The sequence below is a fragment of the Colletotrichum siamense genome (genome assembly GCF_013390195.1).
Source record: "Colletotrichum siamense strain Cg363 chromosome Unknown KSG_Cg363_contig01, whole genome shotgun sequence".
In the NCBI taxonomy this organism is placed as follows: Eukaryota; Fungi; Ascomycota; class Sordariomycetes; order Glomerellales; family Glomerellaceae; genus Colletotrichum; species Colletotrichum siamense.
Genome location: NW_023501014.1, coordinates 5859280 through 5886981, shown reverse-complemented (window position 1 = coordinate 5886981; position 27702 = coordinate 5859280). Strand labels below are relative to the sequence as shown.

Below are 27702 nucleotides of genomic sequence, written 5' to 3'. Positions count from 1 at the left end.
CCTTCCTTCTCCAGGCCTCGACGACTCGGTTTTAGCGGCCAACAAGAATGCCTGGCGACCTGAGAACGTGAACGGCGCCCTGTCAGTGAAACTTGGGGGGGCCTGACCATCGTCCCATTCGCTGTTTTTGCGCCAGTAATCCGTCCTTCCCAACCTCGTCTCGACATTCCATTAGCGATCAAGCAGCCCGCTCACCCTCTTCATCCTCTGCCTAGGTCGGCATCAAGCCCAACAGCAAATCCTTCCTCTCCCAAGACCGAGACGAGAAGGGGAGAAAAAGGGGGAAAGTGATCAAGCCTGCAAGTCAGGATTCGTCACGACACCAAACCGTCCGCAACGCACGTACCGCACACCGTTTGCCTCGTCCTTCTACGCATACACGCCTCTTCACATCCTCAGACGTGTGTGCGTGTGTGCATCTGCTGTGTGTGTGTGCCTCCTGACTCGATTCCCATCCCACGCAGCACGCAGCACACAGCACACAGCGCCCCGTCCCCCCCTATTCCCATTTTTGCCGTCCGACCGATGATTACGCAATAGCGGCCTTCCGACCTCCAAACCACCCCGTCCGCCGCTGCCGCCGCCGGCCACCGCTCAGCAAACACCGCTCCAGCACCGTGCCAAGCGCGTATCCACAATGGCTTCCGTCGGCTCCTCGCCCCGCCCCGAACTCCTAATGGCAGTTCGTAACGAGCACAACAAGCCCTCCGTCTTCCGGCACCTCCTCGTCATCCGTCTGCTCAACGCCTGGTGGGTCATCACCTTCTTCCAGCCCGACGAGTACTTCCAAGCCCTCGAGCCCGCATGGCGCATGGCCTTTGGTGAGGGGAGCGGTGCATGGATTACATGGGTGAGTTTTTCATTTTTCCCCCTCGTTTCTCTGTTTCTCTCACGAAGCGTGGGTTGTTGAGTTGCAATTACAATTTGTAATTGTCATATTCAACTATCACCATTGTAATCAACCCCCATCTTTGCTTGTATATTTCTTTGCCGACGAGTGGGTACTGACGCTGCACTCAGGAATGGAAGTACCAGCTCCGCTCCTCCCTCCATCCCGCCCTCTTTGCCGGAGTCTACACCATCGCAGACCTCGTAGGTAGACCTCTCCCAGTCGCCGCGCGATCATGGCTGCTCCTCGCCGCCCCAAAGGCCACCCAGGCCGTCTTCGCTGCCGCCGTTGACTGGTACACCTGGCAGCTCGCCGTCAAGATCTACGGCGCTGACAGCTCCGTCTCATGGTTCGCTGTAAGTCTCACTCTCACTAACACTGCCTCACACCACAACACCCGAGAGACCTCATGCTCACACATCTCGCAGCTCTTCATGAGCATGTTCAGCCCGTTCCAGTGGTACTGCTCAACCAGGACGTTCTCAAACTCCCTCGAGACCACCCTGACCATCGCCGCCCTAAACTACTTCCCCTGGGAACTGCTCGGCGAACCCAAGCTCACAAAGGAGAACCCAAAGCCGTCCGGCGGCTCCATCCTCAACACCCCAGGAACGCTCACGAACCTCCGTCTCTCGATCCTGCTTGCCGCCGTCGCCGTCTTGCTCCGCCCTACCAACGTACTCATCTGGGCCACCGTCGTCCTCGCGACACTCACCCGGCCGCTCTACGCCCGCTCCGTCCTCACCCCCTCGACCGTCCTCATCCTCCTCCGTGAGGCCCTCCTCTGCGGCGCCCTCGCCCTCACTCTCTCCCTCGCCTCCGACCGTCTCTACTTCGGCGACTGGACCTTCCCGCCGTACAAATTCCTCTACTTCAACGTCTCCCAGTCCCTCGCCGTCTTCTACGGCCGCAACGATTGGCACTACTACCTCTCCCAGGGCCTCCCCCTCCTCTCCATCGCCTACCTCCCCTTCGTCCTCCTCTCCCTCTACAAACCCCCCTCGACACCCTCCAAGCTCCGCAACCAGACCCTCAAAACCCTCTCCTGGACCGTCTACGTCATGATAGCCGCCCTCTCCCTCATCTCCCACAAAGAGGTCCGCTTCATCTACCCCCTCCTCCCCATCCTCCACGTCCTCGCCGCCGCGCCCCTGGCCTCCTTCTTCACCATCCCGCCACCACCACCAGCCGCAAAAACCCCCCTCCCCAAACCCCGTCTCCGCCGCAAGAGGCTCCTCACCCTCGCCCTCGCCCTCCACGCCCTCCTCGCCTTCTTCCTCACCCTCCTCCACCAGCCCGCGCCCCTGACCGTCCTCACCTACCTCCGCAAAACATACGCCCGCCAAAACCCTACATCATCACCACCCACGGCAGCCGCATCCCTCGTCCACAACACCACGGCCCCGGACGAGCTCTTCGCCCTCTTCCTGACCCCCTGCCACACCACCCCCTGGCGCTCCCACCTGCACCACCCCTCCCTCCGCGCCCGCGCCCTCACCTGCGAACCGCCCCTCCACACCGCGCCCAACACCCCGGAACGCCTCAACTACCGCGACGAGGCAGACCGCTTCTACGACGACCCCCAGCTCTTCATGTCCACCGAGCTCTGGCCAACATCCTCCTCGACGACGGCGGCCACGGCAGAGCAGATCCCCCGCTACATCGTCGGCTTCGAGGGCATCGAGCCCTGGCTCGCCGACTTCTTCCTCCGCGGCGCCGGCAAGCACCTCGGCGTCGCCCCGAAGCGCGTCTGGCAGGGCTGGAACGGCTTCTTCAACGAGGACTCCCGGAGGCGCGGGAAGCTCGTCGTCTGGGACACGGGGCTGTACACCACCAAGTCATGAGAAAAAAACAGTGACAAGAGTAGAAGAAGAAAAGCGTTGATTTTCCAAGAAACTTGTACCAACACAACGCACGGCATGGATACAAATATGTAGACTTCGCGTTCCCTGCTTGGAATGCAAAGAAGCTTCCTAGACCGCTAGATCGGAGACTGTAAATATATGTGTAATTATACAGCTTCTCAGCCTAACGAATTGTATGTGGATAGAAGAAGTACGCAAAGGTCAGCTTATGAAACTTATCATGCAAAGAGATGTCGGCTGCGGTGTCTATCCCATTCGTGCAAACGCGTCCACAAGGTCGATAGGCCCCTGCCAAAGCCAAGAGTCCGTCCCATCACACGTCACATCGTCAAACATATTTGAAATGCAAAAGTCTTTTCTTTTCCTAGACCATGAATACATACGTAATCCCATGAACGTTAGGGGACCCGCCTTCACTCGACAACGCCTACTTGACAATGATCCCTTCATGAGGCGAGCGAGCCCGTGGGCAATGCTTCGCTGACACCAAGCCACAGAATACAACTCCATACACTATGATTCACAAACGTGCCACCATATGATATCAAGGTGAACCTCTGGAAGAGAGAGTTTTCCGTCTACACCTCTGTTTGCTCTTTCAAACCCTGAACGTGCCTCATCATGTCCAAAGATACCAAGTAATCCCCAGACTTTGCCAAAACACCCCCATGCGCATCATGTTCGATATTCGAATGTCGTCATAACTACCGCGGTTATTCGGCCTTAGCCGGCGGTTCTGTTGTTTGTGTGGCTTGTGCCGGAGCGGGCTGCGAGAGAGGGGCCGGGGCCTGGGCCTGGGTTGGGGCAGCCGCTGGTTGTGTTGCTTGCTGGACGGGAGACTGGGCTAACTGAGGCTGAGGGGCCTGAGCCGGTGCTGCCTGCGGGTGAGCTGTAGGCCCTTGAGGCGGCGAAGAAGGCAGAGCAGGATGCTGAACCTTCTCCTCCGGCTCTCTTCGGATATCCAAGCTCTTGCCTCGACCAGACATGATGCTAGAGCCGCCCAAAGACGACTGGCGATCTGCTGGGGGTGACTTGTTTCTCTTCTCGGCGGCGCTCTCCTTAGCCTCACGGTATTTGTTCCTAATCCAACCGATCGGGCCCTTGGATTCGTCCTTGCCGTCCCTATCCCTGCCAGATTCGTTGCTCTCAGAGTTGTGCATGCCTTGCTCAGAGCTCTCACCAGTAAAACTCTTGCGGGGCTTGTAGCCTCCACTACCGATGGAAGTAACACTGACATCGGCGTTATCGTTAGAACCAAATGCCAGACGGGGCGACGTGATGCCGGGGTGACCGTCGTCCTTTCTTTGGCGAGAAAGCCTCCACCTTCTCTTCTTCTCCTTTTCCTGCTCTATCGCCTCTGCCGACGTCGTCATGATGGACTCCTCAGTCTGATCAATGTCAGAACCTTCGTTAAAAGATGAATGAAGGGAGGTTGGTGGCGACTTCTTGGCCTTCAGGGTTTGCTCAACATGCAGTGTGTTGGTTGAGGGGACTTGGGAGGCGCGCGGAGTAGGTTCCGAGGGTGTGTCACCTGCATTGGGTTGCTGTCTGATGGGAAGGGCATCATGCTCAGGGATCGGTCCTCCCACCTGCTCCAAAGGGTTCGGGGCCTCAACGCTTGGCGAAACCGCAGCAGAATGCGTACCTAAAGACGCGGCGGAACTTTGCGCGCTAGGGTTCAAACTTCCGGGTATCCGCTTCTTCTTCAGCTTGTTCGGCTGCCGTTTCTCGCCCTCCCCGGTGGGGGATCTTTGGAAGATGCTGGGCAGCGTTCTCTCTTTGACGGGAGTCGTAGCCTCGTGTGGGTCAAGTAGCCTTTCCTGGCTCCTTCCTGCGTTCCCGGCAGCATTGGGAGCCAACGTGGAGGTTCCGATCGCGGCGGGCGCAGGCGAAATAGTGGAGGCCGAAGGGGACTGGTCGGGTACCTCAGCAAGCTCCTCGGTCGTTGACGGAATCCTAGGGGATGATCCAGGGATCGGCGATGCATCGCGCCTGAACCTTCCGCCCTGAAGAGCGGGAGACTTCTTGGACGGGACGGTGTTGCTTCTACCGAGACCGCTGTTCGGAGTCGGCGCGAGCGCAGGGCTGTTCGGCGTCGTCGAGCCGTCGTGGTGCGAGTGTCGCGAGGACGTCGATCGGTTCCTACGAAGCATCCCATCTCTCCTCACGCTCTCAGCACCTGCGCTCGCGTTAGAAGCAGACCTTCCCAAGCCCGAGGCCTTTCTGTTCGGGTTGGGGGTGACTGGTCCAGCCGCAGGTGGGGGTGTACCCTTTTCAATCAACTGCTTTGTCTTCTCGTCGGTGGCCGTGCCTTGCATGCCGATCAAGAAGTGATCCTGGTTCTCAATCAAGAATATGAGGACATGCTGGTTCAGACGGTATTCCTCGGGTGCCATTGCGTGCTGCGGATGCGACAACATGCCGGGCTGGAAGATGGCGGCGAGGTTCTGTGAGTTCATCCTGTTCTCCTCCGACTTAGCGGCAAACACAGCCAACAGATCCAAAATGTAAAGCAATAACTGGCGGTTCAGTGGTGGCAGTTCCGTGATGAGTTTCTGGTACTTGGCAATCGCGGCTTGCTCGTCAAAGTTCTCCACGAATTGCGGGCCGTCAGCGTCGCCGGCCGCTTGCCTGGTAGAACCTCGCAAAGGCTCTCTGAACTTCTCGTACAAATCCAGCGGCACGACTGGCTCTGGGAGGTCGTTGAGGTATCGTCGAAGAACGTTGGCGGCATCATGAACGGTGTAGTTATCCCAAACCAGGCCCTTGCCGTAACGATCGGGGGAATCAAAGATTTGTTTCAGCTCCTTGATGCGCTTCTCAGAGCCACTTAGACGGAAGATGCCCTCCACAGTCGTAGCTGCAATGAAGGTGAGTATGAAGACTGGCCCGACTCGGGTTGCGCGAACTCACCCTTCTCCTTCAAGAATACGCCACACTTGGCGACGACAATCGGTACGTAGCCATAAATGTAGCTCTTTCCGTTCTCATCGACGAGTGAGATTGCGACGTTGGCATATGTGATGCTCTGGCGGAGAGGGACACCAAAGATGCCGTGAGGTCGAGTCTCTGCTGTATTTCGTTTAGCTCTTGAAGTAAAGGAGGAAGTCATAGCTGCGCGGATCCGCTTGGCACACTGGCGCACAGGCTGAGTGACGGACAGGGACATCCTGTTCAGCACATCCACCCGGCTAGTGGTGGTGGTGGTGGGAGCTGTCGCATCACTTGAAGCGACGATTCTGGGCGGAATAGGGTCGACCGGCTCAATAACATGCCTGTCTTGTAATAGCAGGACAAAATCGAGCGGGACAGGCGACGTATCCATTTGGTCGTCGACATCTTCACTGAAGAGGGGTTGTGCTGGGGGCGAGTGTTTTGATGCGAAAGTAGAAGGGTGTCTACCATGGTGTTCCTGGTGTTTTGAAGGCAGCTTGAAGCCCTTCCACCACGACTTCAAGTCTCTCTTGTTTGGGGTCGCAGGTCCGGCGGTCGCGGTCGAGGTGCCGGTCGAGGGCTGGAAGGCCTGGTTTGGGGGAGGAGCGGCGGACGTCATCGCAATGACGGGACGCAGATGGTGGGAGCTCGATTATCGTGTAGGAGCCAGCGTCGGGATTGCAGTTCGCGGGGAATAGAGATGGGCGGGGCGTCTGGCGACCGAAAACGAAGGAGAAATTGAGCGAGAGCGATCGGGGGCAAAGTCGATGCAGCCAGTTTGGTCTGGGGATATGGTCGGTCGGTCGGTCGGCTCGCCTGGTCGCTTGGTGGTGTTTTGCACTGGGTTAGGTTGCTGGGAAGGTATTGGGTGTGAGCATGCGCTAGGATTGGATGCGACGCGCAGGCGGTAATTGGGCGTGGGGTTGTTCTTTTGGCGCGCGAGTGGTTTCCTTTGTCGAATGAAGCGCTCCAGCGAATGTATGTATTTCGGCGTGGTTTTCTGTTTTCCTGGTCTACCGTGGTGTCGGCGTCATGGAGGAAATGCTGGCCATGAACTGGAGCAGAGGGTGAGGTGGGAGCGAATGACGAAGGAGCGTCCGCGAAGAGGTAAAGTAGGTAACAGTCCCAAGTGTTTTTGGGCAGGGCGGGCCAAAGACAGTAAGTGGTAGGCGACGATGATGCGGAGCTGGTCTTGGGGGGGTAAGGTGTTGTATCGGCGGGTGTCGGTAAGACAAGAGCTGTACGTTAGTGGGATTTCAACGACAGACAATGATGAAAGCGAGTGACGTTTCCGATCAACGCGCGCGAAGCACAGGTTGGTGTCCCCGTGGAATAGAATCGTCGGCAAGAATGGCAAAACAAGACAGACGCTGTGGGTTTTGGGAGAGAGTTTGGGACGAGGTCGAGAAGAAGGGGTAAAAGGCAGGAGTTTAGGTACAGGTCCGGTACGGTAAGGTAAGCGAGTGGGAAGGTGAGTAAGGTGAGGTAAAAGGTAAGAGGAGGTCGAAGCAGACGAGAGGTCCAGGTGGTAAGGTATGGGGAGTGGGAGACGGAGGGGGGTATGCAGGTAGGCGCTTGTTGCCGCTGGTGGGAGCAATGGTTGTGGTGGTGGTGGTGGTAGGTTGCTGGTACAAGTGAGTGCCCAAGCAAGCCAGCCAGCCAGCCAGTGAGGAACAGGTGCAGGCGCAGGTGCAAGTGCAGGGCAGATGGTCCAGGTCCAAGTCCAGGTCCAGGTCCAGGTCCCCGCCAAGTTCAAGTCAAGGTCCCAGGTCCAGGCAGCCCGGGCGCAGGTGCGTGTGTGCGTAAGGTGCCTCGAGGTCGGGGGATACTATGGTCTTGTGCTGCTGGATGCTGACTTCCATGGGTTTTTGGGAGAGATGCGTTGAGGCAATGCACGGCAAGGCAAAATGAATGTCAATGGGGTGGTGGTGGTGGTGTGCAGTCCGTCAGTCAGTCTCAGTCACTGTGGGTGGGTGGTCTGTACGAAGTATCCATCGATGTATTATGAGTGTGCCATGCCATTGACGGCTGTCGTCAGTGGTGATGAATCCAGACTCTTTCTTTATTTTTTATTTTGATTAAAGCCCGCCGGTCAGGTAGCTTTTTGCCTACTAGCACGTCTACTACTGCGCAAGGTTACAGGCACTCCAAGGCAGACGGCCCAAGTCGGCAAGGCGGGATGGAGAGCAGGTGAGTAAGGCGGGAGAGTTGTGCAATGCCGGATCCAGTTCTCCATACCTTGGGTACCTGATTACCTACCTACGAATGGATACTCTGGATTGCCAGTCCTCGTCTGTTGTTCGCTCCATGATGCCATGCCATGCGAGGAAACATGTACGTCGTCGTGTTGTCCATGATGCGGGATGAGCTCGAGACCCCAAGCACCACCAATAATCACAGCCACAAAACGATAGATATCCAGAGCACAGCAGAAAGACAAACCCATGTCTGCACGGCAAGTCATCAGTAGCAGCAGCAGCAGCAGCAGCAGCAGCAGTAGCAGCAGTAGCAGCAGTACGGAGCAGCCACAGAAGCGAGAAACAGACGCAGGCGATAATACGGGATGAATGACCCCAAGGCCCTTGAAGATACAGGGTTACCGCCCGTCGACAGGGTTATCGTCAGTCAGGTGGTCTGGTAGGGCAGTCCCAGCGTCCACCCCGACGAGGGCCGAAGACGAGGATGAGGATGAGCACGAGGGGTGGGCGCAGTACCGAGCCAATCCCAATGTTTGGCTCTGGAAAAACAGCGTTCGTCGTGGAGCATTTCAATCCCAGATTCCCAATGGGAGCAAACAGCAGCAAACGGACGGAGAGTGGGAGCGGGAGTGGGAACGGGACTGGCGGGCATCGAGAGCCCTGGACTCCTGGAGGGGACAGAGAGAGGGCAGGGCAGGTTTCCGTCTTGCCCTTCCCTTTTACCGCAGGAATCGTCGTCTCCAAGAGCCCAGGCCCTCTGGCGGGTGGAGAGAGCGACGAGTCGAGACCCGAGGCGTGCAGCGGACAAAAGGTGCTACTGCCCGCTACTGATGCGCAGTTACGTGGGACGTGGGACGTTGAGATGCTGCTGCACCGCTGCCGGGACTGATGAGCGTGGTCGGTCCAGTGTCACTGGTGGGAGTGTGCTTGGATTATTTTGGCTCAGTGGGGCGCCGCCAGGAAGGATCAAGTGAATGCTGGGGGAGCGAGGAGAGGGAAGAAGAGGGAAGGTATTTAGGTACTTTACGGCAAAATGAGACTGGACTACTACTTAGGTACCTGGGCCTCTTGGGTGACCACAAAGAGCAGTGGAGCCTGTCTCTTCCCTCCCCGCTGAGGGTTTTCACTTGAATCAAAAACATTGATCCTCCAAAAACTGCAGCAGTACGGATACCTCCTGGCAGAACTCATGAGCGGGCAGAGATTTCACACGCGGCACGGCAAGGAAGCAGAATAAGGTGTGGCCAAACACACGACACCCGGGGGCTCCCACGGGTACTGCGGCTGTGGTGGTGGTGGTGGTGGGTGGCCTGCTGACAGCTACCTTATCCATGGAAGGTCGATATCATGGTACGGATACACTGCAGCTGCGAACGACGCTGAACACTCACTCCTTGAGCGGGTGCAACGAGTGCAGTGCTTTCTGCAATCCTAATTATATCGACGCCTTGGAGCAGCAGAAGCAGACGCTGGCAAGGCCCCTCTTCCCCTCTTCAGCCTTCTCCGACAGGTCTCCCGCTGTCGTTGAAAGTCTCGCGAGTCAAGCCTGGGCTGCCCCTCCTAGCCGCAGCCTCCATGCAGTGGCTGGCGATGGTTCATCCATGGTTATTGCTCGTTGGTCCCAGTCCCAGTGGTTCGCGGGTGAACAGGTTGGACCTCGAAATGGAGCTTGGGCGCTCAAAACAGACACTGCCGACTGCAGCAACAACCCGAAGGATCAAAACACTGGTGGTCAGTGGTCAATAATAACAATAAACAATTTTACAAAAAGCAAAACAAACACGCACTCGACATCACCATGCTCACTCATTTCCTCCCCCAATTTCCCGTCCGGTCGGCTACAACCACATCCACATCCCGCGAAACGAAAAGTGCTGGCTGGCGAGCCTTAATCAGGCGGGAAACCTGAGGTGAGGACTACCTACCTACCTACCACCCGGCAGCAAGCGCCAGGCAGGCACTGCATCTGCTTCTTTAAGGTAAGGCAGGTACCTACATACCTACGGAATGGAAGGAAGGTAAGAAGTAGGTAGGTACTTACTTCGAAATGCAAGTGCGCCGCCGAGGTACCTGCATTGGCAGGTGCTCCTCCGGCCCGTCTCGTCCAATCCAACGGCAACTGACAGACGCACCCCGGGCTCTCGTTCCTTCTCGACCAATTCCTCTACTCAATAATGCGTGCTTTTCACATTGCCAATTGAACAGGAAAAAGAAAGCCCGCTGATGAACCGTGGCACGCGACGTCGGCACTATCACGCCAGCCGACAACCGTGATATTAAACTCTCCAACGTCAAAAATTACCTTGCCCCGACGACACGGCCGCAGCGTCGAATGTTGACTCCGCGGGACATTCCCATTCCCCATCCAACGACATCGAATTCCTCCTCCCACGCCATTGCCTTGATTCACCACCAACCGGCAGCTCCCAGTTGTCTCACACAGCCGTCTCACCCACCGGGCTCCCACGGACGGCCTGATCTGATCAGATTTCTTTGTTTGACCTCCCGTATCTCGGACTGGAGCCCGGTATCCCATTCCACAGCCTGGATACTGCCCGCTTTCGGCCGGTGGACCTCGCGACGCCCGCCTCCAACAACATCCAGGCTCAGACTTGCTTTGCTTTGCCCAGCTCTGCCCGTCCGATGCTACAATCATCACATCACTACATCATTCATTTCTGTCTTCGGTTCCTCCTACTCCTGATCAGGAGCTTCAAGTCCTGATTTGACCTCAGGTCGCAGTCTGTTCCCTGGCCTAGCCCGAGCCCCGACTTCTGAATTGGCAAAAGCCGCCGTCGATCTTTCCCCCAGCGCCGAGCTAAGCCTCCTGCCGGATGGAGCTGTACCGATTCCGCCGCCACACCTTGCAGCCATCCTCAACCGACGTCGTTGGTCTTGCTGGAATACCAGGGCCTCGCACAAAGTCGACACCGTCAGGCCCGCCGGCAACCCAATACAAGCCGTCTAGTGCAGCATGGCGCCCCCCGTAGGGCAGAGGTACCGACCTGAAGTCGCAATCGCAGGTTCTTCGGGTTTTCTGTGCTCTACCTGACGCCCGCGTCTACATCTGTACGGTGCAATGCAACCTCAGGGACCAAACTCTTTACTTCCGACGCCCTTCCCTTCGGCCCTGCCCGACGTGGTATTGTCTCGTTCAGAAATTTCCATCGGATTTTTGGAGCACGGGAATTCGGTTCTGAAAGCCAGGCAGTATTCGTACCTCGGCCGATCGCTCTACGCAGGTTTGCCGTGGCCAGACACCATGCCACTTCCAAGCATTCGCCTGCAGCGCTCACCTGCGGCGGGAAGAGTCTAGCCTTTCGGCCCTGGACGCGCCTCTCCTAGCCTGCAGTATCGAGCAGTTTGACCAATCGGCCAAGGCACTTTTCAACTAAAGGCCGATCTGACAGCTTTGGCAGTGTTTGGGGATTTGCTCCTATGTCCGGAAACCATTAAAGACAGAGAAGGAACGAATATTGAACCCTCGGACAACTCGAACAGGTGTGAGTCACCGCTCGCTAATTGACCTCGCGGACGCAGCGAGGCAGCGCAACCCAAAATCATCCCAGTCCAACCTTTCCAACCTCCACAGAGCCTAGATGCTGGATCTTGCCGAACATCCATCGGTCCAACCAGTCAGCTAGCCTCCCAGCTCCGTCTTCAGGGACTGGCGGGTCCAGTGTCCTGGTGGCTTCCCGATACCCTGCTGCTACTTACCGCTAGAAGAATCTCCCAGCCACCCGCGCGGTATCCCACGGGTATCTTCCTTGCCAGATGTTCCACTCACTTGAGGGCTCCCCCCCACAGCTACCCAATGACGTCGTGCACCTCCGGCTTCGACGACGATGCCACCGTCCCCGCCAAGTTTATGTCAACGGCCTCAAGGGCTCTTTTGAGCTTTGCCCCGATGTTCTTCCTGGCTGCTGTCACCTCCCGCCCTCCCGTCCAATATCGGCGTCTGCCGCCCACGGCCACCACTTTATTAGTTCATACCACGCCACAAGATACGTACCATTGAGAAGACCCTTCATCATGCCGTCAACGAGCTGCTCCAGCCAATACCGGGTTCATCCCGTTTCCATAATTAGCACCAACTTTTTTCATCATGCAGGGACGCACAGCAACTTCCCCTCGTCGGGTTGTATGTTGCTTCACCACGCAGCTAGGCCTGCGAGTCTCATGTAAGTCCCTCCAACTTGGATTTGCGGAGGGAAAAGTTGCCTCCAGCATCACTTTGCCATGACGTTCTCCCGGGGCGCACATTTCGGCCGGTCAGCCGAACAAGATGTGGCGCAGAGCGGTAGAGCCTCGTCATCTGGTCGCCAATTCGCCCCGTCGTACCCAATAGCAAGCGCTCTTTCTTGTCGTCACAATTCTCTGACGCTGCCAGCAAGACTACGGTTGAGAGAGAAATCGATCTACAGGAATCTACAATACAGCTGCAGGAAATGAAACAGGCTAACCGCTGAAACGGAGGATTTCTCCCGTGTCTGCAGGGCTGAATGGAATGGCAGCCATGCACTCACACGAACGCCAACGCACAATGACAACTTCCCCTCCATGATAGGCAACAGGAAACCCACCCAGGAACCGGTTATACCTGAAAACAAACGCGGGGTAGAAGGAAGAAGAAGGAGGGCATAGCCACCACCGTTCACATCATGCGCGCACGACCTGCCACGATGCTGACATCTTGCGATGCGCGACTTGCGCAGGTGTGGAGGTTCGGAGTAGTCGGGACTCTGTGAGTTGGCCACATGCCATGCGCAAGGCAGTGATAACGGACTCCAGCATCGCCGACACTACAAATCATTGTGTTCTTGTTGCCATGATTTTTTGAACCACTGTTGGGGCGATGGCAGCTTGACGTGGGCCTGTACGAAGGATCGGCGCTTTCAAGAAAGGTTGAAGCCTGTTTCTCAAGACGGCTTGTCAATGTTCTCTCATGTGACAGTGGGCGGCTTGGCAGTACAATTTTTCTAGACAAAACACCAGCGTTGGCAAAGGCAAGTTGACATCTTGCAAGATACGTCAAGCAGAATTGGATCTATAGACCGAAGGCACCCCAACTGCCTTGGCTGCATTGGCTGTAAGTCAGGGCCCAAAGGTAGTGCTCCGCACTTCTTCGGAACGTCCATTGCGCGAGTTGACTCAGCAAATCATCTACATGAGAGGTCTTGACTAAGCGGACCTGGAATCACCGCAACTCATGAAGCTGCGGCTGAAATTACTTGCGTGGTAGAATTCTTCCTCGAAGGCCACTGTAACTTAACTAAAGTTCAGGCATCTCGAGCTCATTCGGACCTGGCTACGTGAGTTTGGGCGTCAACCTGTAGTGAGTGGCAATGGTACCTGAAGGCTATGCCAGCTGAAGGTGAAATGGAAACGCAATCCATGCAAGATCTCCTCTTTCCTCAGCATTGAGGATGTAGAAGACACTGACTGCCCCTTGAAATGGCGGCTGCTAAGACATGAGTGAAATATTGGCCCCGACGGCAACATTGTGGTGTTTGTCTTCGTGGGAGTGGCACAGCAACATTAGTAGGAGATAAAAGGTGATGATGTTGAAACGCCTGCGATTCACATAACTTGCTGCACACCATAGTCGCCTGTTACTAGTGGCCACCTTGATCTGTTTTGGTGTTACAGCAATCTGAGTCTCATTAACCTTCCGCAGGCGCAGAAGAAGTGAAGCGCCTCATCCGGCAACAGATAGTCCAGACGAGGTTGATCACTCATGCTCCTTTCTGCCTATCCACACGCCGCCATCTACTGCTGTATTCGCATCAGATGGCGGGGGAGCGTGTTTAAGCTCGGACTTGCCCATTTCTTGGACGAACAGGTCTACTCCTACGGCACTGACGTCCTGTGATGATGCGGCATGCAAGGCATCACAATCAAAACTAAAGCTTCGGATGATCTCACGCACATCGTCTTAGACAAAGGACATTGTGTATGGGATGCCTGAGTAAGATACACGAAGGAGGCAGCAGCAGAGTATCATTCACATCGGCTGGTCTCGTGTAAGACGGGGATGGGGACAGAGCTTACACGAGAAAAAGTGATCAGCTGACGGCGTTTCACGTGTCTGTTCTTACGAGTCGAAGACGCGTTGCTTGAGGCGTAGCTGATTTCATGAGACCTATCACCCGCCGACGAGAGATCCAAATCGTTAGGATAGTTTTCCCGGTTCCCCAAGAGTGTATGGCTAGAACGGACAAGTAAGTTCGTCGCTGAGTTGCGTGGGCAGAAGAAGACTCATGCATGTGAATCCTCAGCGACATGGGATTCTGCACTTTACTTTGAGCATGGCCCGTGCGCGACCGCAATGCGATACTATGTAGAGCTTCAGCCACCGTGGCTGGACCCCCCTCCAACGACATCATCAGCTTCAGACACCCTGTCAAAACCGTTTTCGCCCGCCCCTACAGCCGCCATTCCCGCAGGATACGAGTAAAAGAAAGATACGATTACGAGTGACGAGAAAAAGGAAGTGCAACATACGAAAGTGAACCATGGCGCGGCTGTCATCGTCGACGTCGGCGCCCGCGCCCCCGGAGCGCGGCGTCGCGGAACTGAGCCAGCTGCTCCGCCGCCTCGACCAGACGATCCTGCACGCGGACCACGATCGCGAAAGGAGGTTGCGCGCGAGCGAATTCGAGAGGGCGCGGTTGAACTCGGTGAGTGTCTCTCGTTTGGCCCCCTCCTCTACTCGAGAGGTGATCCTCCCACACAAGCGACTGACTTGCGGAAACCCGTACAGAATCTGGACTACGCACGCAGCCTCTTGACCCGCGTCGAGCAGGAGGCCCTCCACGTCAAGCTCCTCGCGCGCAGGCAGGACATGCAGGCCGACCTCAACCGCAAGCGCGAGCTGCTCGAGAGGCTGGTGGACCGCATGCACGACCTCGAGCAGCTGCACGAGGACGACGACGACTACAGCTCCGACGGCGAGGACATCCTCGGCGAGATCATCCCCACGCCCAGTGAGAGCACGAACTCGCGGTCCACAGACATACCCACCGAAGACACGGGCGACGACGACTCCGCGGAGGACATCCCTGACCTCGCGCCGCCATTGGGAGCAGCGGCGGCGGCACCAGCACACGCACCGGCGCCGGAATCAACGTCAACACCAACGACAACGTCACAGACCCTACGCCCCCGCGGCGCCGCCAACACCACCGCCGCCGCAGAACCGGAAACAGCGACGTCGACGGGCACGGCAACGGCAACATCCACAGCGCGCGCAGCCCTCTTCGCCCAGCGGCGCAGCAACACCCTGAAATCCACCGCTTCAACAGGCGCAGCGTCGACGGCGACCGCGGAAGCGCTGCTGGACCGGCAGCGCCAGGAGCAGGACGCGCTGTCCGAGTCGATCCTCAAGATGGCGGGCGCGCTCAAGGCGTCGTCGCAGCGCTTCTCGAGCACGCTGGAGGAGGATAAGAACGTGCTCTCGCGCGCGGGCGAGGGCATGGACAAGACGGAGCGCGGGATGGACGCGGCGAGCCGGCGCATGGGAACGCTGCGCCGGATGACGGAGGGGAAGGGCTGGTGGGGAAGGATGATGCTGTACGCGTGGGTGTACGGCCTCATGGTCGCGCTGGTGCTGTTGGTCTTTGTCATGCCCAAGTTGAGGTTTTGATACTTGCCCCTGAAGGAGAAGGGGAGCTTGTGTGGATTTTTTGCTGGGTTCTGGGAGGCGTTTGGGGGAACGGGCTGGAAAGGGTTGCATAAGCGTTATTAAAAGAATGCGAGATTGGTCTATTGAAGAAAATGAAATCGAAGGGCGCTGTGCCTTCTAGGTCTATGAAAGTCTTGAGCTTGGTGTTTCTCAAATGCAAAAAAGCAGATTTCTCGCTCCCGATGTCTCGCTGTGTTTCCCCTTCCAAAATTGTTCAGCATGCACTCAACCTGGTCGCCATCCAAATGCCCCTGAAAATCATCTTTTGGGTAGTGTATGTAGATCACTCATTCCATGTGTCCCTTTCACCAATCCTGCATGGTGAGGTCCTCGGAGGAAGCAGCGTTGGTTGGCCACCACTCGTCTTTGTCCAAGGAGGGAGCCGTCGCATCCTCCATCTCACATTCCTGCATGGCACCAAGGCGTTCGTCAATGTCTTCCATGCTCAGCTGCGACACGCTATCCGAGGGAGTGCTGAACGTGTTGCCCGATACCTCCTCTTCGACGCTGGCGGTTTGGATGGGTGTCTCTCTCAGAGCAGGGGCTGGCACCTCAGCCGCCCACATCTCATGAAAGGCATCGCAGAGACCCCCGCAATGAGCGGAGCAAGCCTGGTCGATGATCTCGTTGAGGAGCTCTGTCACGGCGACGTCGATCTGGATGTTGGCGGGGAGCTCGTCGCCGAACAGGTCGGCAAAGAGAAGGCGGGTCTCAATGTTGCGCTTGACGCACTCGTCATAGGTGAGGCCTGGGGTCAGCCAGTCTCCGACAGGCTTGCCTCGCGTCTGAGATTCCCATGTTAGCAGACTATTCAGCACAGGATATCTGGCTCGATGATATTAGTAAAAAGAAAGAGCCATCCTTACCGGGGGCGTGTAGTTGAAGTCCGTCTTCTCTCCAGTACCGGACTTCAGGACTCGATCGCACCAGGGGTATCTGGTCTTGATCCGGAAGAAGTTCGTGAAGTGCTCGAACTCGCGCTCGAAGACTCCGCAGGTGGTGCTGGGGCGCTCGATGGCACGGAAGCGCCAGACGCCGTCGTCCTTCTTCTGATACAGCTTAGTCCCGAACCAGTAGAGACAGGGCTTTGCATGGGACTCGAAGAGCTGAGGGGAAAGGCAGTAGTTAGCATGCTTTCGCGCGGTGTCGGTCTACTGGCTGGCGAAGACTTACATAGAGCTCGTACTTCTCATGCACGGCGCCATACTCGTCCTCGGTGTTGCGAAAGAGCTGGATCTCGTATCGGAAGTGGTACTCGTCCGTAAAGACGTGGTAGAGATCTAATGATATTAATGTCGGAACCTCATGGAGGGGGGATGATCAACTCGTCAGTGATATACTTACCAGGGTTGATCCAATCCCGGCCAAGCAGAAGATTACGAATCCTGGCATCCTCTTCTTTCTCCTTCCTCGACTTGATAAGTTCTCGGCGTTTGATGGCTTTGAAGTCATAGTCGCATTCGCGCAGCTTCTTGTTGCGAGTACAGGAGAAGGTGAACCAATCAACATGAACGACATTGATCTTGATCTTCTTGTCTTTGTCCTTGTTTTTCTGCATGGCTTCTTGGACTGCAATTGTAATACACGGTCATCAGTACTTTACCCAAACGATAGGATGAGGAGAGTTTGTCACCCTCAACAGGGAAGGTCCAGGCCATGAGGATATGGAAAGTGAAATGAAGACCTGAGACGTACTCCTCTTGTTCTTTTTCCTGTGTTTGAACTGTTCCTCGGTACAAAGAAGGTGCGTAACCGAGTCGTCCATGTCGAGTGAAAAACGCCCCTTCCGCATCTGGGTCCAGCTCTGGAGTTCCGCAACTGCGTGCTCGTTTTCGCCAGCGGCCGCGAGAACCCTGTCCTTGAAGATACCTGCCACCATCGTTATCTTCCGGGCTAGGTATGTGCTTGTTCTTTTTGGGACGGTTCGTTCTGATGCTGTTCGAATATCGCCGATCTCACTCTGTACCCTCGCTGTGCAGATGTGATCTCGCGATGGAAGGGAAGAAGAAAAAAGATCACCCTTCAAGCTGGGCAGCCTATTTATCTCAAAAAGAAGGCTGAGTGGGGGCCACGAGGAAGAGCGGGTAGGTATGAAATAGCAATTGGAAGGAGGTTCTTGGGTTTGACTTCCAGTTTAGTGACGATCAGTGACGACGATGAGGTATTGTGTTTTCTTGCGAGACGTAGCTGTCTATTGTTCATCGCCTTTCTTGCTCATGGCCATTCACCTTCTACCTGAAGCCCTTCGCATTCTTGATGAATGTTCTGATCTTATCCAGGCTCTGCTTGCCGTCCTCCTCAACACCACTGCTCACGTCAACGCCGACGATACGATCACCAAACTCTCCAACTGCCTTGACCGCCTCGATCACGTTGTCTGGGTTCAGACCACCCGCCAGGATGACCTGCAGCTCAGGGTCCTTCGCCAGAATTTCCTTGACGCTAGAGACGTCGAGAAGCTTACCAGAGCCGGCACCGGAGTCGAGCAAAGGGATGGTGTGGTAGCCACGGAGACCAAGACCAATCGAGTTGGGCTTGAATGCGCGGATGACAGGGACAGGAATGAGATTTGCCCACTCGATAGGCTCATTTCCATGGAGCTGTACAATGTCCAAGTTGAAGCGCTTCTGCTTCTCCAAGACCTCGTCCAGTGGTTGGTTTTGGAAGATACCCGCGAGGAGCGGGCGAGAGCTTGATAGTCTGGAGACCGACGCCGTGTAGTAGTCTGTTGCAGACTTTGTGGGTATCCTTGACTCTTGCCGGGTCGCTGCAGGCGTATATGAGTGGACCGCCTCTGAAATCGCCGCGGCCGTCTCATCGGATATGCAGCGCTTGGCACCAGGAACCAGGCAGATTCCGACAAAGTCGGCACCAGACTTCACAGCCTCCAGAGCAGCCTCTGGCGTCCTCGTGCCGCAGATCTTGACGAACAAAGGTTGAGTCTTAACCGGCTCAGGCTCGGCGTCTGAGCCGGAGCACAGCTCTCTGATGAACTTGGTGGTGTCAGGGGCTCTGACAATAGCCTCGCCAACGAGAATGGCGTTGATGCCGTCATTCTTGCACATTTGAACGTCCTTGTGGCTGTTGATACCGCTGAGGGCACAGATTATGGTGTTCTCAGACACCATACTCCTCAGCCTGCTCGTTGTGTTCATGTCGACCTCGAAGCTCTCCAAGTTGCGGTTGTTGACACCAATGGCCTTGGCGCCCAGCTCCAGTGCAGTAGTCATCTCCTCGGCGTTTTGCACCTCCACAAGCGGCTCCATGCCCAATGACAGGGAGTACTTGTATAACCTCTCCAGCAGCTCCGTCTCCAGCATCTTGACAATCAGAAGCACGGTGTCGGCACCGGCCAGTCTTGCCTCAAGAATCTGGTATTCCTCAAAGATGAACTCTTTGCGAAGGATAGCTGGTCTGTTGGGCATGCCATTCAATACTTGTCTGACGGCACGAAGATCCTCGATGCTTCCCTTGAACCACTCTGGCTCGGTAAGGACGGAGATGACGCTGGCGCCGGCAAGAGCATACTTCTTTGCCTGCGTAGGAGCGTTGATGTTGATGTCAAAGATACCCTTAGAAGGCGAGGCTCTCTTGATCTCTGCCATGAGGGAAACATCGAACGGGGTCTGACGCAAGCGGTCGACGAAAGAGACCTGAGGCGGAGCGGCGTTCAAGTCGTAGGCGGCTTGGAGATCAGCGGGTCTTTGCGAGGGAATCAACTTTTGAGCGGCAACGGATGCCTTTCTGTGGGCGTAGATCTGCTGCAAGATGTTGTTTTTCTTCGCTGGCGCGGAGGCCACCACCTTGGACTCACCACTCGCAGCGGAGCCTTTCTGAAGCTTCTCGTTCTCCTCCCAAGTGCCGCCCTGAAGCTGCAGGAAGTTTCGAAGCATGGTACGACCATCAGCGGTAAGAATACTCTCGGGATGGAACTGAACACCCTCGATCGTGTACTCCTTGTGTCGAACACCTTGAATAATGCCCGGTGAGCCATCTGCCGTGGCAACCCAGGAAGTGACTTCGAGACAACTCGGCAGAGTAACACGAGTGCCGGCGAGCGAGTGGTACCTGGTGACCGGGAGACCTTGGCGCAGGCCAGCGTACACACCCTTGGCATCATGTGTCAGAGGAGACGTCTTGCCGTGAAGCCATTCTCCTGCGGACCCAACCTCTCCTCCGTAGACATCGAAAATGCACTGCTGACCCATGCAAACTCCAAAAATGGGGATCTTGCCGGCAAAGTGCTTAATGGCATCTCGACTAACGCCAGAGTCGGTCTCGGGATGTCCAGGTCCAGGGCTGATGATCAATTGAGTTGGCTTCTTGTCAATCAACTCAGGGAGCGTGATCTTGTCATTTCTGAAGACGGTGACGTTTGCGCCTTCAAGAACCAGGTACTGGTAGACGTTCCAGGTGAAAGAGTCGTAATTGTCGATGAGAATCAAGTTGGATGCCGTCGGAATCGGTGGTGACGGGTCCGGGTGGTGGGGTGAGTGATCGATGATATCGAGAGACGGCATCTTGGAAACGCACTCGAGCCTCGGAAAAACGGGTCAATTGGGAGCTCGTGGTCGTTCTCGCTCGAGAATTGTTGTACCAGTAGTTGAAGATACCGGTAGGTGTGAGTGTAGATTGACTGAAGTGAGTCAACGGGTCGGTTTGCAGTACAAATGAAAAGGCGGTTGAGGAAGGAAGACAGTACCGTATGTCGGAGCTTAAACCTTACTGTGCGTTTACCAGCAAACTGGCGGTAGAAGACAGTGCCCATCGGTGCCGGAGGCAAGCGCTGATAGATTGCCCCGCCGCTATCACATCCCGGTCCCCCCGGGGCTACCTATTTGGTCACACAGGCAATCCCCAGACTCTGCACTTGTGCTTTCAACCACTCCTAATTGCTTATATTTCAATTACATGTTGATGGGACATTGCGATGATGAAACAAGAATTGTTTTGAATCAATCTGTAGATTTGTACCATTGAATGCTGTGAACATGAGAAAGTTGACCAAACTAAATAGCTCTTTCATGAGCTGTCGGTACGTACCGCGGGTACTGGGGAGCGCTAGCACAGAAGAAGCTAGGCTCATCTGCCGGAAAAACCCAGGAATTGGAGCTCCCAAAAAAGTTGAGCTCCAGCCAACCACCATCAGAAAGGCTGCAAAAGCATTCGCGGGTCCAAGTGTACAAGCGCGTCGACTTGCTTTCTCTCTCGCAACCCAGGCAACATAGCTCATCGCAGCCTCGCCTGATGCAGACTGGATCCTGATCGCTTCGCCCAATCGACCTCTGCGGCAATGGCGAATGTGGCGGATCGTCTGTATTTTCCTCCTTTGGAGGAATGTCTGAATGGAGACAAAATCATCATGTGGGTAGCCGTGCTATTTGTTGACTTTATCGATGCCCAGCAACTGACATCGCATCAGCTCCTGGAAGCTCGTCGCTTCTGCTCTAGCCGACAAGGACGACACGCGACGAAAAACCAAAGCTGTGATACAGTTTTTGCAAGACGAATACGTGCGATCCCTCATCAAAGACCCGGCCACCGCCTTTGCGCCGCCAAGCGATTCCACAAAGACCGAATTCGAGACCAAGACCGCCGCCATCCACGTTACCCCCACGCCAAATGACAAATTTGATATCAAGGTCATTAAGGAGGATGCGCAATGGTTGAGCAAGAATGCCAAAGTCAACCTCGTCGCCGCGCTTCGAGCGACCGTTGTCGAGTTCCAGTCCCGTCCAGCGAGCCACCTCACAGGCCCTCTCTCTACGCAAGACGCGGTCAACTTGCAGGAAGCCGCCGGAATTGCTAATGTTCAATCTTCATCCCTGGTCCCGCTTTCTGGGGCGGCGCTGGATGCCGAAGCCATCTGGGCTGAATTCGAGAAGGACGATACGAGGCGACAGCGCATCTTCCAGACGTACCTCGCTGAACGTCGCAATTTCCTGATGACAGCCGATTTGGTTCACGAAAACCTCCTCTACACGCAACCTTCGACCCAGATAACGACTGGCAATGCGCCATCAACACCTCCGAGACTGCTTGCCGCGACCGATCGCCCCAAATACCTGGCCGACCTACTCACAACCTACCTCCAATTCGTGACAGATTCCGCTGGAAGACTGGCGGAGGGCTTAGGCTCGGTACTGGAAGACAAGACCTTACTGGTTGAGGAACTCGAGTTGGAGTGGGTGCGGACGGTCCTGACCGAAACTGTCCATGCTCTATCGGTGGTTTTCCAGGCCGTGGATGGAAACGGCGATGCTTTCGTGCCCTGCGCGATTGTTGGACAATGGTTCGCTCTTATGGAGGGCTACGGTTTCTTCAGCGGAATCACTGCGGCAAGTTTACTGATACTATCTTTAAGGAACGAAGCTAACCGCAAACAGCCAAATGAGAGCATTGGTTCACTCATCATGCCCCTCAGATCGCTCATAACTGCGATTTCGCTCAAAATGCTCAACCCGTCGAGATCCATAGAATCTCTCTCGGAGGAGACACCCGAGTATCGCGGAGACGAGGATCCTTACATTACTGCACCATCTGTCCTCGAGACGGTACACAATGCAATCCTGGCGGCTGCAAACGCCGATTGCGAAAGTCAAAGCCCCGTCATCTTTGCCTGGACTGTTATCGTTCACCGCATGTTTGTCTCACATCACGAAAGAATCGAAAAGCGAGACGCTCTGCAGAACCAGCGCTCCCAAGAGACATTCGAAGCTGGTGTGCTGATCCGTCCTACGCCTAGTCGCCGACTTTCGGCCGGTAGTATCGTCTCTCTCGACGGCAAGTCGTTCGACATCTTCCTTACAGGCGCTGGCCTTGATAAGGACATGCAGGTTGTGGAGCAGCTCGCAGTAGCTGTGACATCCAATGGGCGGGCGTATGAGGTTGTTTCCGAGATGGCGCTTGCTATCGGTGGTTTGAGTGAGGGCGCTTTCACGCCGCTCATCAGCTCGAGGGTACGCCTTGCCTTTGTTGATTTCCTGAAGGCTACCTATCCATTTGTGGGATACCAGTCTGACTCGGTCACCTCGCTTCTGTCAGTTCTGTCGGCTGGTCAACAATACTGGGACTTGGCAAAGCCTGTCCTTGCACCCGCGAACGATGTTCTGGGTGAAGTACTTCAAGATGCCACCACTCTGGAGTATTACTTCCACCAAGCACTAAGCCGCTACCCTTTCGAGCTGTTGCCCTTCCTCAACATTTGTCGTGCTTTGGCAAACTGCACTGTTGCCGATGGTCGTTCAGATATTGTGGTCAATCTTTTGCGCAAAACCCCAACTCTCACCTTTATCCTACCTGACGATTACCAAGAATATGAGTTGGCCCAAGAGGAAGACAATACTAACACTTTCTGCCTCCTGGAGGATATCCCACTCTTCACACCCGCGACCGCATGGAACAGGAGGACTCGACTCGATGACTCATTCAGGATACCTGCGGAAACCTATGGACGCTTCATCACGGATACGGGGCGAGTTGTTCTGATGGAATATGAGCACTCAGCGCTCGCCCTACTAGGCAAGAGACTGGAGGTACAGCTCTCGCCCGAGATTTACCGCAGCGAGCTAGATGGCTTCCAGCCAGAGGAAACGGCGGAGACTATCGTTCTGTTGTCTACTCTTCTTCGCGCTGAAGTACTCAAGTCTGAGCAACAGGGACTCAGCGGTGACGATTCGCTTAAGTCTGGATTGGAGTTGTTGGAAGAAATTGGCAAGCACATTTCTGGCAACAAGGATCTGGTTGCTGTTGTGTGCGAGACCATGGACGTTTACATGCAAGACGACAAGGCAACTGATGGCCAGGGCATCACAGTGCTCAACTCCTGCGTCCAGTTTTTGCATGCAATTCTGCCCTTGTGCCCTACTAGGGTGTGGTCTTACCTGGCCCGCTGCGGACTTTTGAACTCCGATGCTCAAGCTGGTAAACTGGCAAAGATCACAGGCAACCTGGATCTTGTTGGTGATCGCTTCGACTTGCTCCTCTCTTCTGTTCGCCTCTTCGACAGCCTCATTGACAGCGTCAAGAGCAGTGCTGTCCAGCGCAAGTCGGGCAACAAGCTAGTTGGTCGGCAGAAAGTATCAAATAATGTCTGGCTTGGCGTGGCAGACAAGGTGCTCGGTAAAGTCAGCCTGGCCATCGCGCAAGCCGCTGTGGACGTATTCGAGACTTCGTCAACATGGCGGTTTGCTTCAGAACTACACCGAACTCTGCTCATCCGCCATGTGGTTCCGGTGATGGACCGCATCATTTCTCACACTTACGGTATGGGTAACAAAGATAACTCAGAGACCCTGACGGTGTGCTTGGAGCCTGCCGCTTCCTACATCATTGATTCTTTCCTCTCGCCGTCTACTGGCTCTCTTCGGTTCCAGCCGCTCCTGGCTACACTTGTCAACGGTTTGCACATCCCGGATTCAACACTCTATCAGGACAGGCTAGCTTCCGCACAAGAGCAACTCATCTCGACCCTCAAATTCACGACAACGCTGCTGCGTGTGGCCAACTACCTCGAACGACCATCAGCAAGGTTTGAGGATCATCTTTTCAAGACATCGTCGATTCTCGCGAGGCTCTGCGCCATATGCGAGCAATTCCGGCGACCGGCTCTTCTGCTCCTCGAGGCGCTGGTTCTGAGCGCAGCCAAAGCCAATGACGACCCTCCATCACTTCTAGGATATCTTGGTCCTCTGTTGTCTCGGTCGTTCATTCAGGTGCTGTCAAGGCTCGATAAACCCTTCCTTGTTAGCAGGGACGTGCAAACCACATGGAAGTTCTTCTCGACAATTGTTCAAAACCGTCAAACATGGTTGTCGAATTGCCTGCTGACTGGCAAGACGCCCAGAGATGCTCTGAAGGGCGGCAAGAAGGACGCTTCATCCGCCCCCAATTCCGTCCTTGCCACTGCGTTCACGAAGCTGAGAAAGATCAAGGAACTGGAGATTGCGGAGGCGCTTCGTATCCTGGACTTTGTAGCATCATCCCAGAACCACTGGCCCTGGACTATCTTTACCATGCAGAAGGACTCAGCCTTCTTAGATTCTTTGCGTCTTTACGTCAAGGACCTTAACAGCTTCACAGTCACCAGCAAAACGGACGCCGTCAAGGCTGCCATCGATGCAAAGATGGCTGCTTACATTGCCGAGATCTTTGCCATGCAGCTCTACCATTTGCGTCAGATGGGTGGCGCTGATGTATTCGCGAAGAGCCTGGTGTCAGACCTCGACTACTATCTCCGCGATGGCGTCGAAGTCTCTAGCTACAACAACTCCCTTCACACCAACTTTGCGAAGAACTTCACAAGCAAATACCCAGGAGTCTCTCTGGAAGCCTTTAAGCGAACGGCTCTGAGGCCTGGTGAGCTTGGCAGAAGCTACTTCTACGACCTGGAAAGTGCTACTGAAATGCTAAGCTTCGACCCCAGCTGGCATGGTCGTCGCAACAGCGGTTTCTGCAACGAAATGGGCATTGCTAACGCAAACCTATCCCTCGTTGACGCGCAAATTGTGAGTTTCTCTTCAGCTACAAAAGTTAGTACTAACCCTTTGCAGTCGTTGTTCCACGCTTGGGAATTCTTGTTACTTGAGCTCAGCAGCAGTCTTCCGGAGAACGAGACTATTGCCAAGCAGATGCTCCAGGTCTCTCAACAGTGCCTTGAGGCGAACCGATCAAACCAAGGACCCGAGAACATTTTCATGCGCATTGTCGAGGAGCGTGCCGACCTCAGTCTTCTGCTCGTTCAGCGCCTTGTCGGTCGTCCCATTTCATCCCACGATGTTAACCAGGTCCTCGGAACGCTCTTCACTATCGTTAGCGGAGTCGAGGAGCCGTTTAACCCGGGATCTATCTCGTACTACCGAACCATGCTCAAGACCATCTACGTCACTCTGCGGGCTTACAGTGCAGCTGAGAAGAAGGGCCTTGGAGCGTCCAAGAACGGCGGCGAGGGATTCTCCGTCACACTCACCCAAACCATTTTGAATCTGCTGGATAGAGTGGTCGCCAAGGGATTCAGGACTCTTGTCGCTCTTGTTCACGATACCGAGGCTGCCGTAGCGCCCGAGGATTTGGCTCTCCTTACCGCCATCCTGCAAGCCTGTCTCAATATGCCGACAATCGACCAATGCCAGACGCAGATTCTGAACATCATGGCATCATATGACGCCATGCATGCTGCAACATCGCTCTTCTCGTGGGCCGACAAGCTTGCCGTTAACAACGACCCCATCTACGGCGAACTTAGTTTGCTGTTCCTCTTGGAGCTCTCGACACTCCCGGCGGTGGCAGAACAAATGGCTTGCGACGGCTTGCTGAGCCACTTGACGTCGGCTGGCATCACAAATTTCATGCGCCGTGGAAACATCTCCCCCTTCTCAGAAGCCATCGGACCACAGCGATGCTATAGCATTTGGGTAAAGGGCGTACTTCCTTTGCTGCTGAATCTGCTTACAGCCCTGGGTGGGACCGTTGCTCCCGAACTTGCCTACGTTCTGAACCAATTCCCTCTTCTGCTCAAGTCTAGCGTCGACCGTTTTGAGGCTCCCGGGGCCAGCCGGACCGCGTCTAGAGAAGCGCCTCACTACGTTACCCTGCTATCCGTATCTGAGGTTCATTCCCTTGCGCTTTTGACCCGTGTCATTGCCGCTCTGCGGACTGCAAACAACAGAGACATCCCCGAGGTTCAATGGGACGCCGCTTCGTTACTGGAGAACATCGACTTCTGGCTTTCCAGCCGAAAGCTGCTCCGCGACAGACTCCTGCCACTGGGCCAGCGCGAAGTCGAGTGGAAGAGCACCAAGACGGGCGCATCCGGCGATAACGGACAGCCAGAGAACCTGCTCGAGAGCAAGGTGCTGTCGCAACTGGAGGCTGTGAGGGATGTATTGAGCGAAGAACTAGAGGAGGACTAATAGTAGCAGTCACGATATGAGCGGCCTCGTAGCCCAGGGAACGAAAGGGGGGATTCAAGATTAAAACATGGCTCAGGCGTTGATGTGTATAGGATGAAAGTGTACATTTTCCGGCAACCACTGGATCTCATTTGGTGTAGAATTAAATCAGCGGATACCCAAGCTGGGAACAACACCCTTTTGGTGCATGCCGTGAGCAGCATGGTTGTGAATGTCGGAGCACGTCTCAGTGAGAGAATGGAGTAGGATTTCTTCGATTGCCATAAATTTGGTGTCTTACACCCGCAGATGCCATGCCACCACGTCTATCCAGCCTTTTGAGAAAGTATTGTACAAGAAACCTCCCTCACGGGGTGTCGATATCAAATGATAGAAACGCCACACTCATCGGTTTCTCTTGCCATGTCTACGAACCACTCCAGTGGTTATTCGTATCCCACAGCGTCCAGCTTGGTCGTGGTGCTGGATAGTATTACACATGCGTGCAAGCCGACCTTTGGCCTGCCGCTAGCATTCCCATTTCGGATTTTTCGTTTGTTCTCTCATTGATAATGTGCTTCATTTGTTTTTTACGGCCAGTGCCTTTTTCTGTTGGCAGAGCGTTTACTGGTTTTGCTGCATCTGGGCAGTCATCTGGGCGTTGTGCTCCTGGAAGCGCTCGCTCAGGCGCTGCTGGGAGAACATTTGCTTCTGGACGCAGCGGGAGATACAGCCGGTCTCGCGGGAGGAAAGGGACTTGGAGGTGAAGTCGTCGATGCAGGAGGTGAAGCAGTGGTCGACGAGGTTACCGAACAGCTATGAGGGATAGACGTCAGCGCCGTTGTTTTCCAAGCTGAGAGATTTGCGACATGAGAGCGCAACTGCAGCCCGTAAGACTGATTGGTGAAGATGTGCAACATACGTTCATGAACTCCTTGACCTGGCGCTTTTGCAGCCTCTGCTGGAGCTGGGTCTCCTCGGCCTTGGTAAGACTGTAGAAAGATGCGCTTTAGTTCGATATTCCCTTTCTCAGATTTTGCAGCTGTTCCAGCAGTTGCGTGCGGGGTTATACATACGCGTCCATTGTGGTTGTGTAGGGGTGTTTTAAAATGGGTGGCTTGCGTGGAAGAGGGAGGTTTGCCGTGAGCTATCGTGACGGTGGAGGTTGATGCTGCTTGACGATGACGATGAAATTTCTTTGGGAGGGATCGACTTTCGGGACCGGGACTGCACTTTGCTGCTG

General features: G+C 55.3%; 7 protein-coding genes across 7 annotated transcripts; 3 read left to right on the top strand and 4 right to left on the bottom strand.

The window, feature by feature from the left end:
• Positions 1–637: 637 nt before the first annotated feature.
• On the top strand, positions 638–2733 carry GPI10 (GPI mannosyltransferase 3; the record flags this gene model as incomplete). The annotated part of the gene is made up of 3 exons (XM_036633329.1): positions 638–850; positions 1021–1245; positions 1318–2733. The coding sequence occupies 3 exons, from the start codon at positions 638–640 to the stop codon at positions 2731–2733; spliced, it is 1854 nt and encodes a 617-aa protein (XP_036501944.1).
• Positions 2734–3467: 734 nt separating this feature from the next.
• Positions 3468–6307, bottom strand: rga5 (Rho-GTPase-activating protein 5; the record flags this gene model as incomplete). Its single annotated transcript, XM_036633328.1, has 2 exons — positions 3468–5614; positions 5668–6307. The coding sequence occupies 2 exons, from the start codon at positions 6305–6307 to the stop codon at positions 3468–3470; spliced, it is 2787 nt and encodes a 928-aa protein (XP_036501051.1).
• Positions 6308–14401: 8094 nt separating this feature from the next.
• Positions 14402–15531, top strand: CGCS363_v001478 (uncharacterized protein; the record flags this gene model as incomplete). The annotated part of the gene is made up of 2 exons (XM_036633327.1): positions 14402–14566; positions 14650–15531. The coding sequence occupies 2 exons, from the start codon at positions 14402–14404 to the stop codon at positions 15529–15531; spliced, it is 1047 nt and encodes a 348-aa protein (XP_036501050.1).
• Positions 15532–15875: 344 nt separating this feature from the next.
• CGCS363_v001477 (uncharacterized protein) lies at positions 15876–17449 on the bottom strand (the record flags this gene model as incomplete). Its single annotated transcript, XM_036633326.1, has 5 exons — positions 15876–16355; positions 16437–16676; positions 16744–16850; positions 16915–17139; positions 17266–17449. The coding sequence occupies 5 exons, from the start codon at positions 17447–17449 to the stop codon at positions 15876–15878; spliced, it is 1236 nt and encodes a 411-aa protein (XP_036501045.1).
• Positions 17450–17801: 352 nt separating this feature from the next.
• On the bottom strand, positions 17802–20090 carry trp-1 (Multifunctional tryptophan biosynthesis protein; the record flags this gene model as incomplete). The annotated part of the gene is made up of 1 exon (XM_036633325.1): positions 17802–20090. The coding sequence occupies one exon, from the start codon at positions 20088–20090 to the stop codon at positions 17802–17804; it is 2289 nt and encodes a 762-aa protein (XP_036501044.1).
• A 773-nt stretch (positions 20091–20863) lies between these two features.
• NUP188 (Nucleoporin NUP188) lies at positions 20864–26480 on the top strand (the record flags this gene model as incomplete). Its single annotated transcript, XM_036633324.1, has 3 exons — positions 20864–20934; positions 20993–25076; positions 25122–26480. The coding sequence occupies 3 exons, from the start codon at positions 20864–20866 to the stop codon at positions 26478–26480; spliced, it is 5514 nt and encodes a 1837-aa protein (XP_036501043.1).
• A 603-nt stretch (positions 26481–27083) lies between these two features.
• Positions 27084–27543, bottom strand: TIM9 (Mitochondrial import inner membrane translocase subunit TIM9; the record flags this gene model as incomplete). Its single annotated transcript, XM_036633323.1, has 3 exons — positions 27084–27275; positions 27382–27451; positions 27536–27543. The coding sequence occupies 3 exons, from the start codon at positions 27541–27543 to the stop codon at positions 27084–27086; spliced, it is 270 nt and encodes an 89-aa protein (XP_036501042.1).
• Positions 27544–27702: the final 159 nt, after the last annotated feature.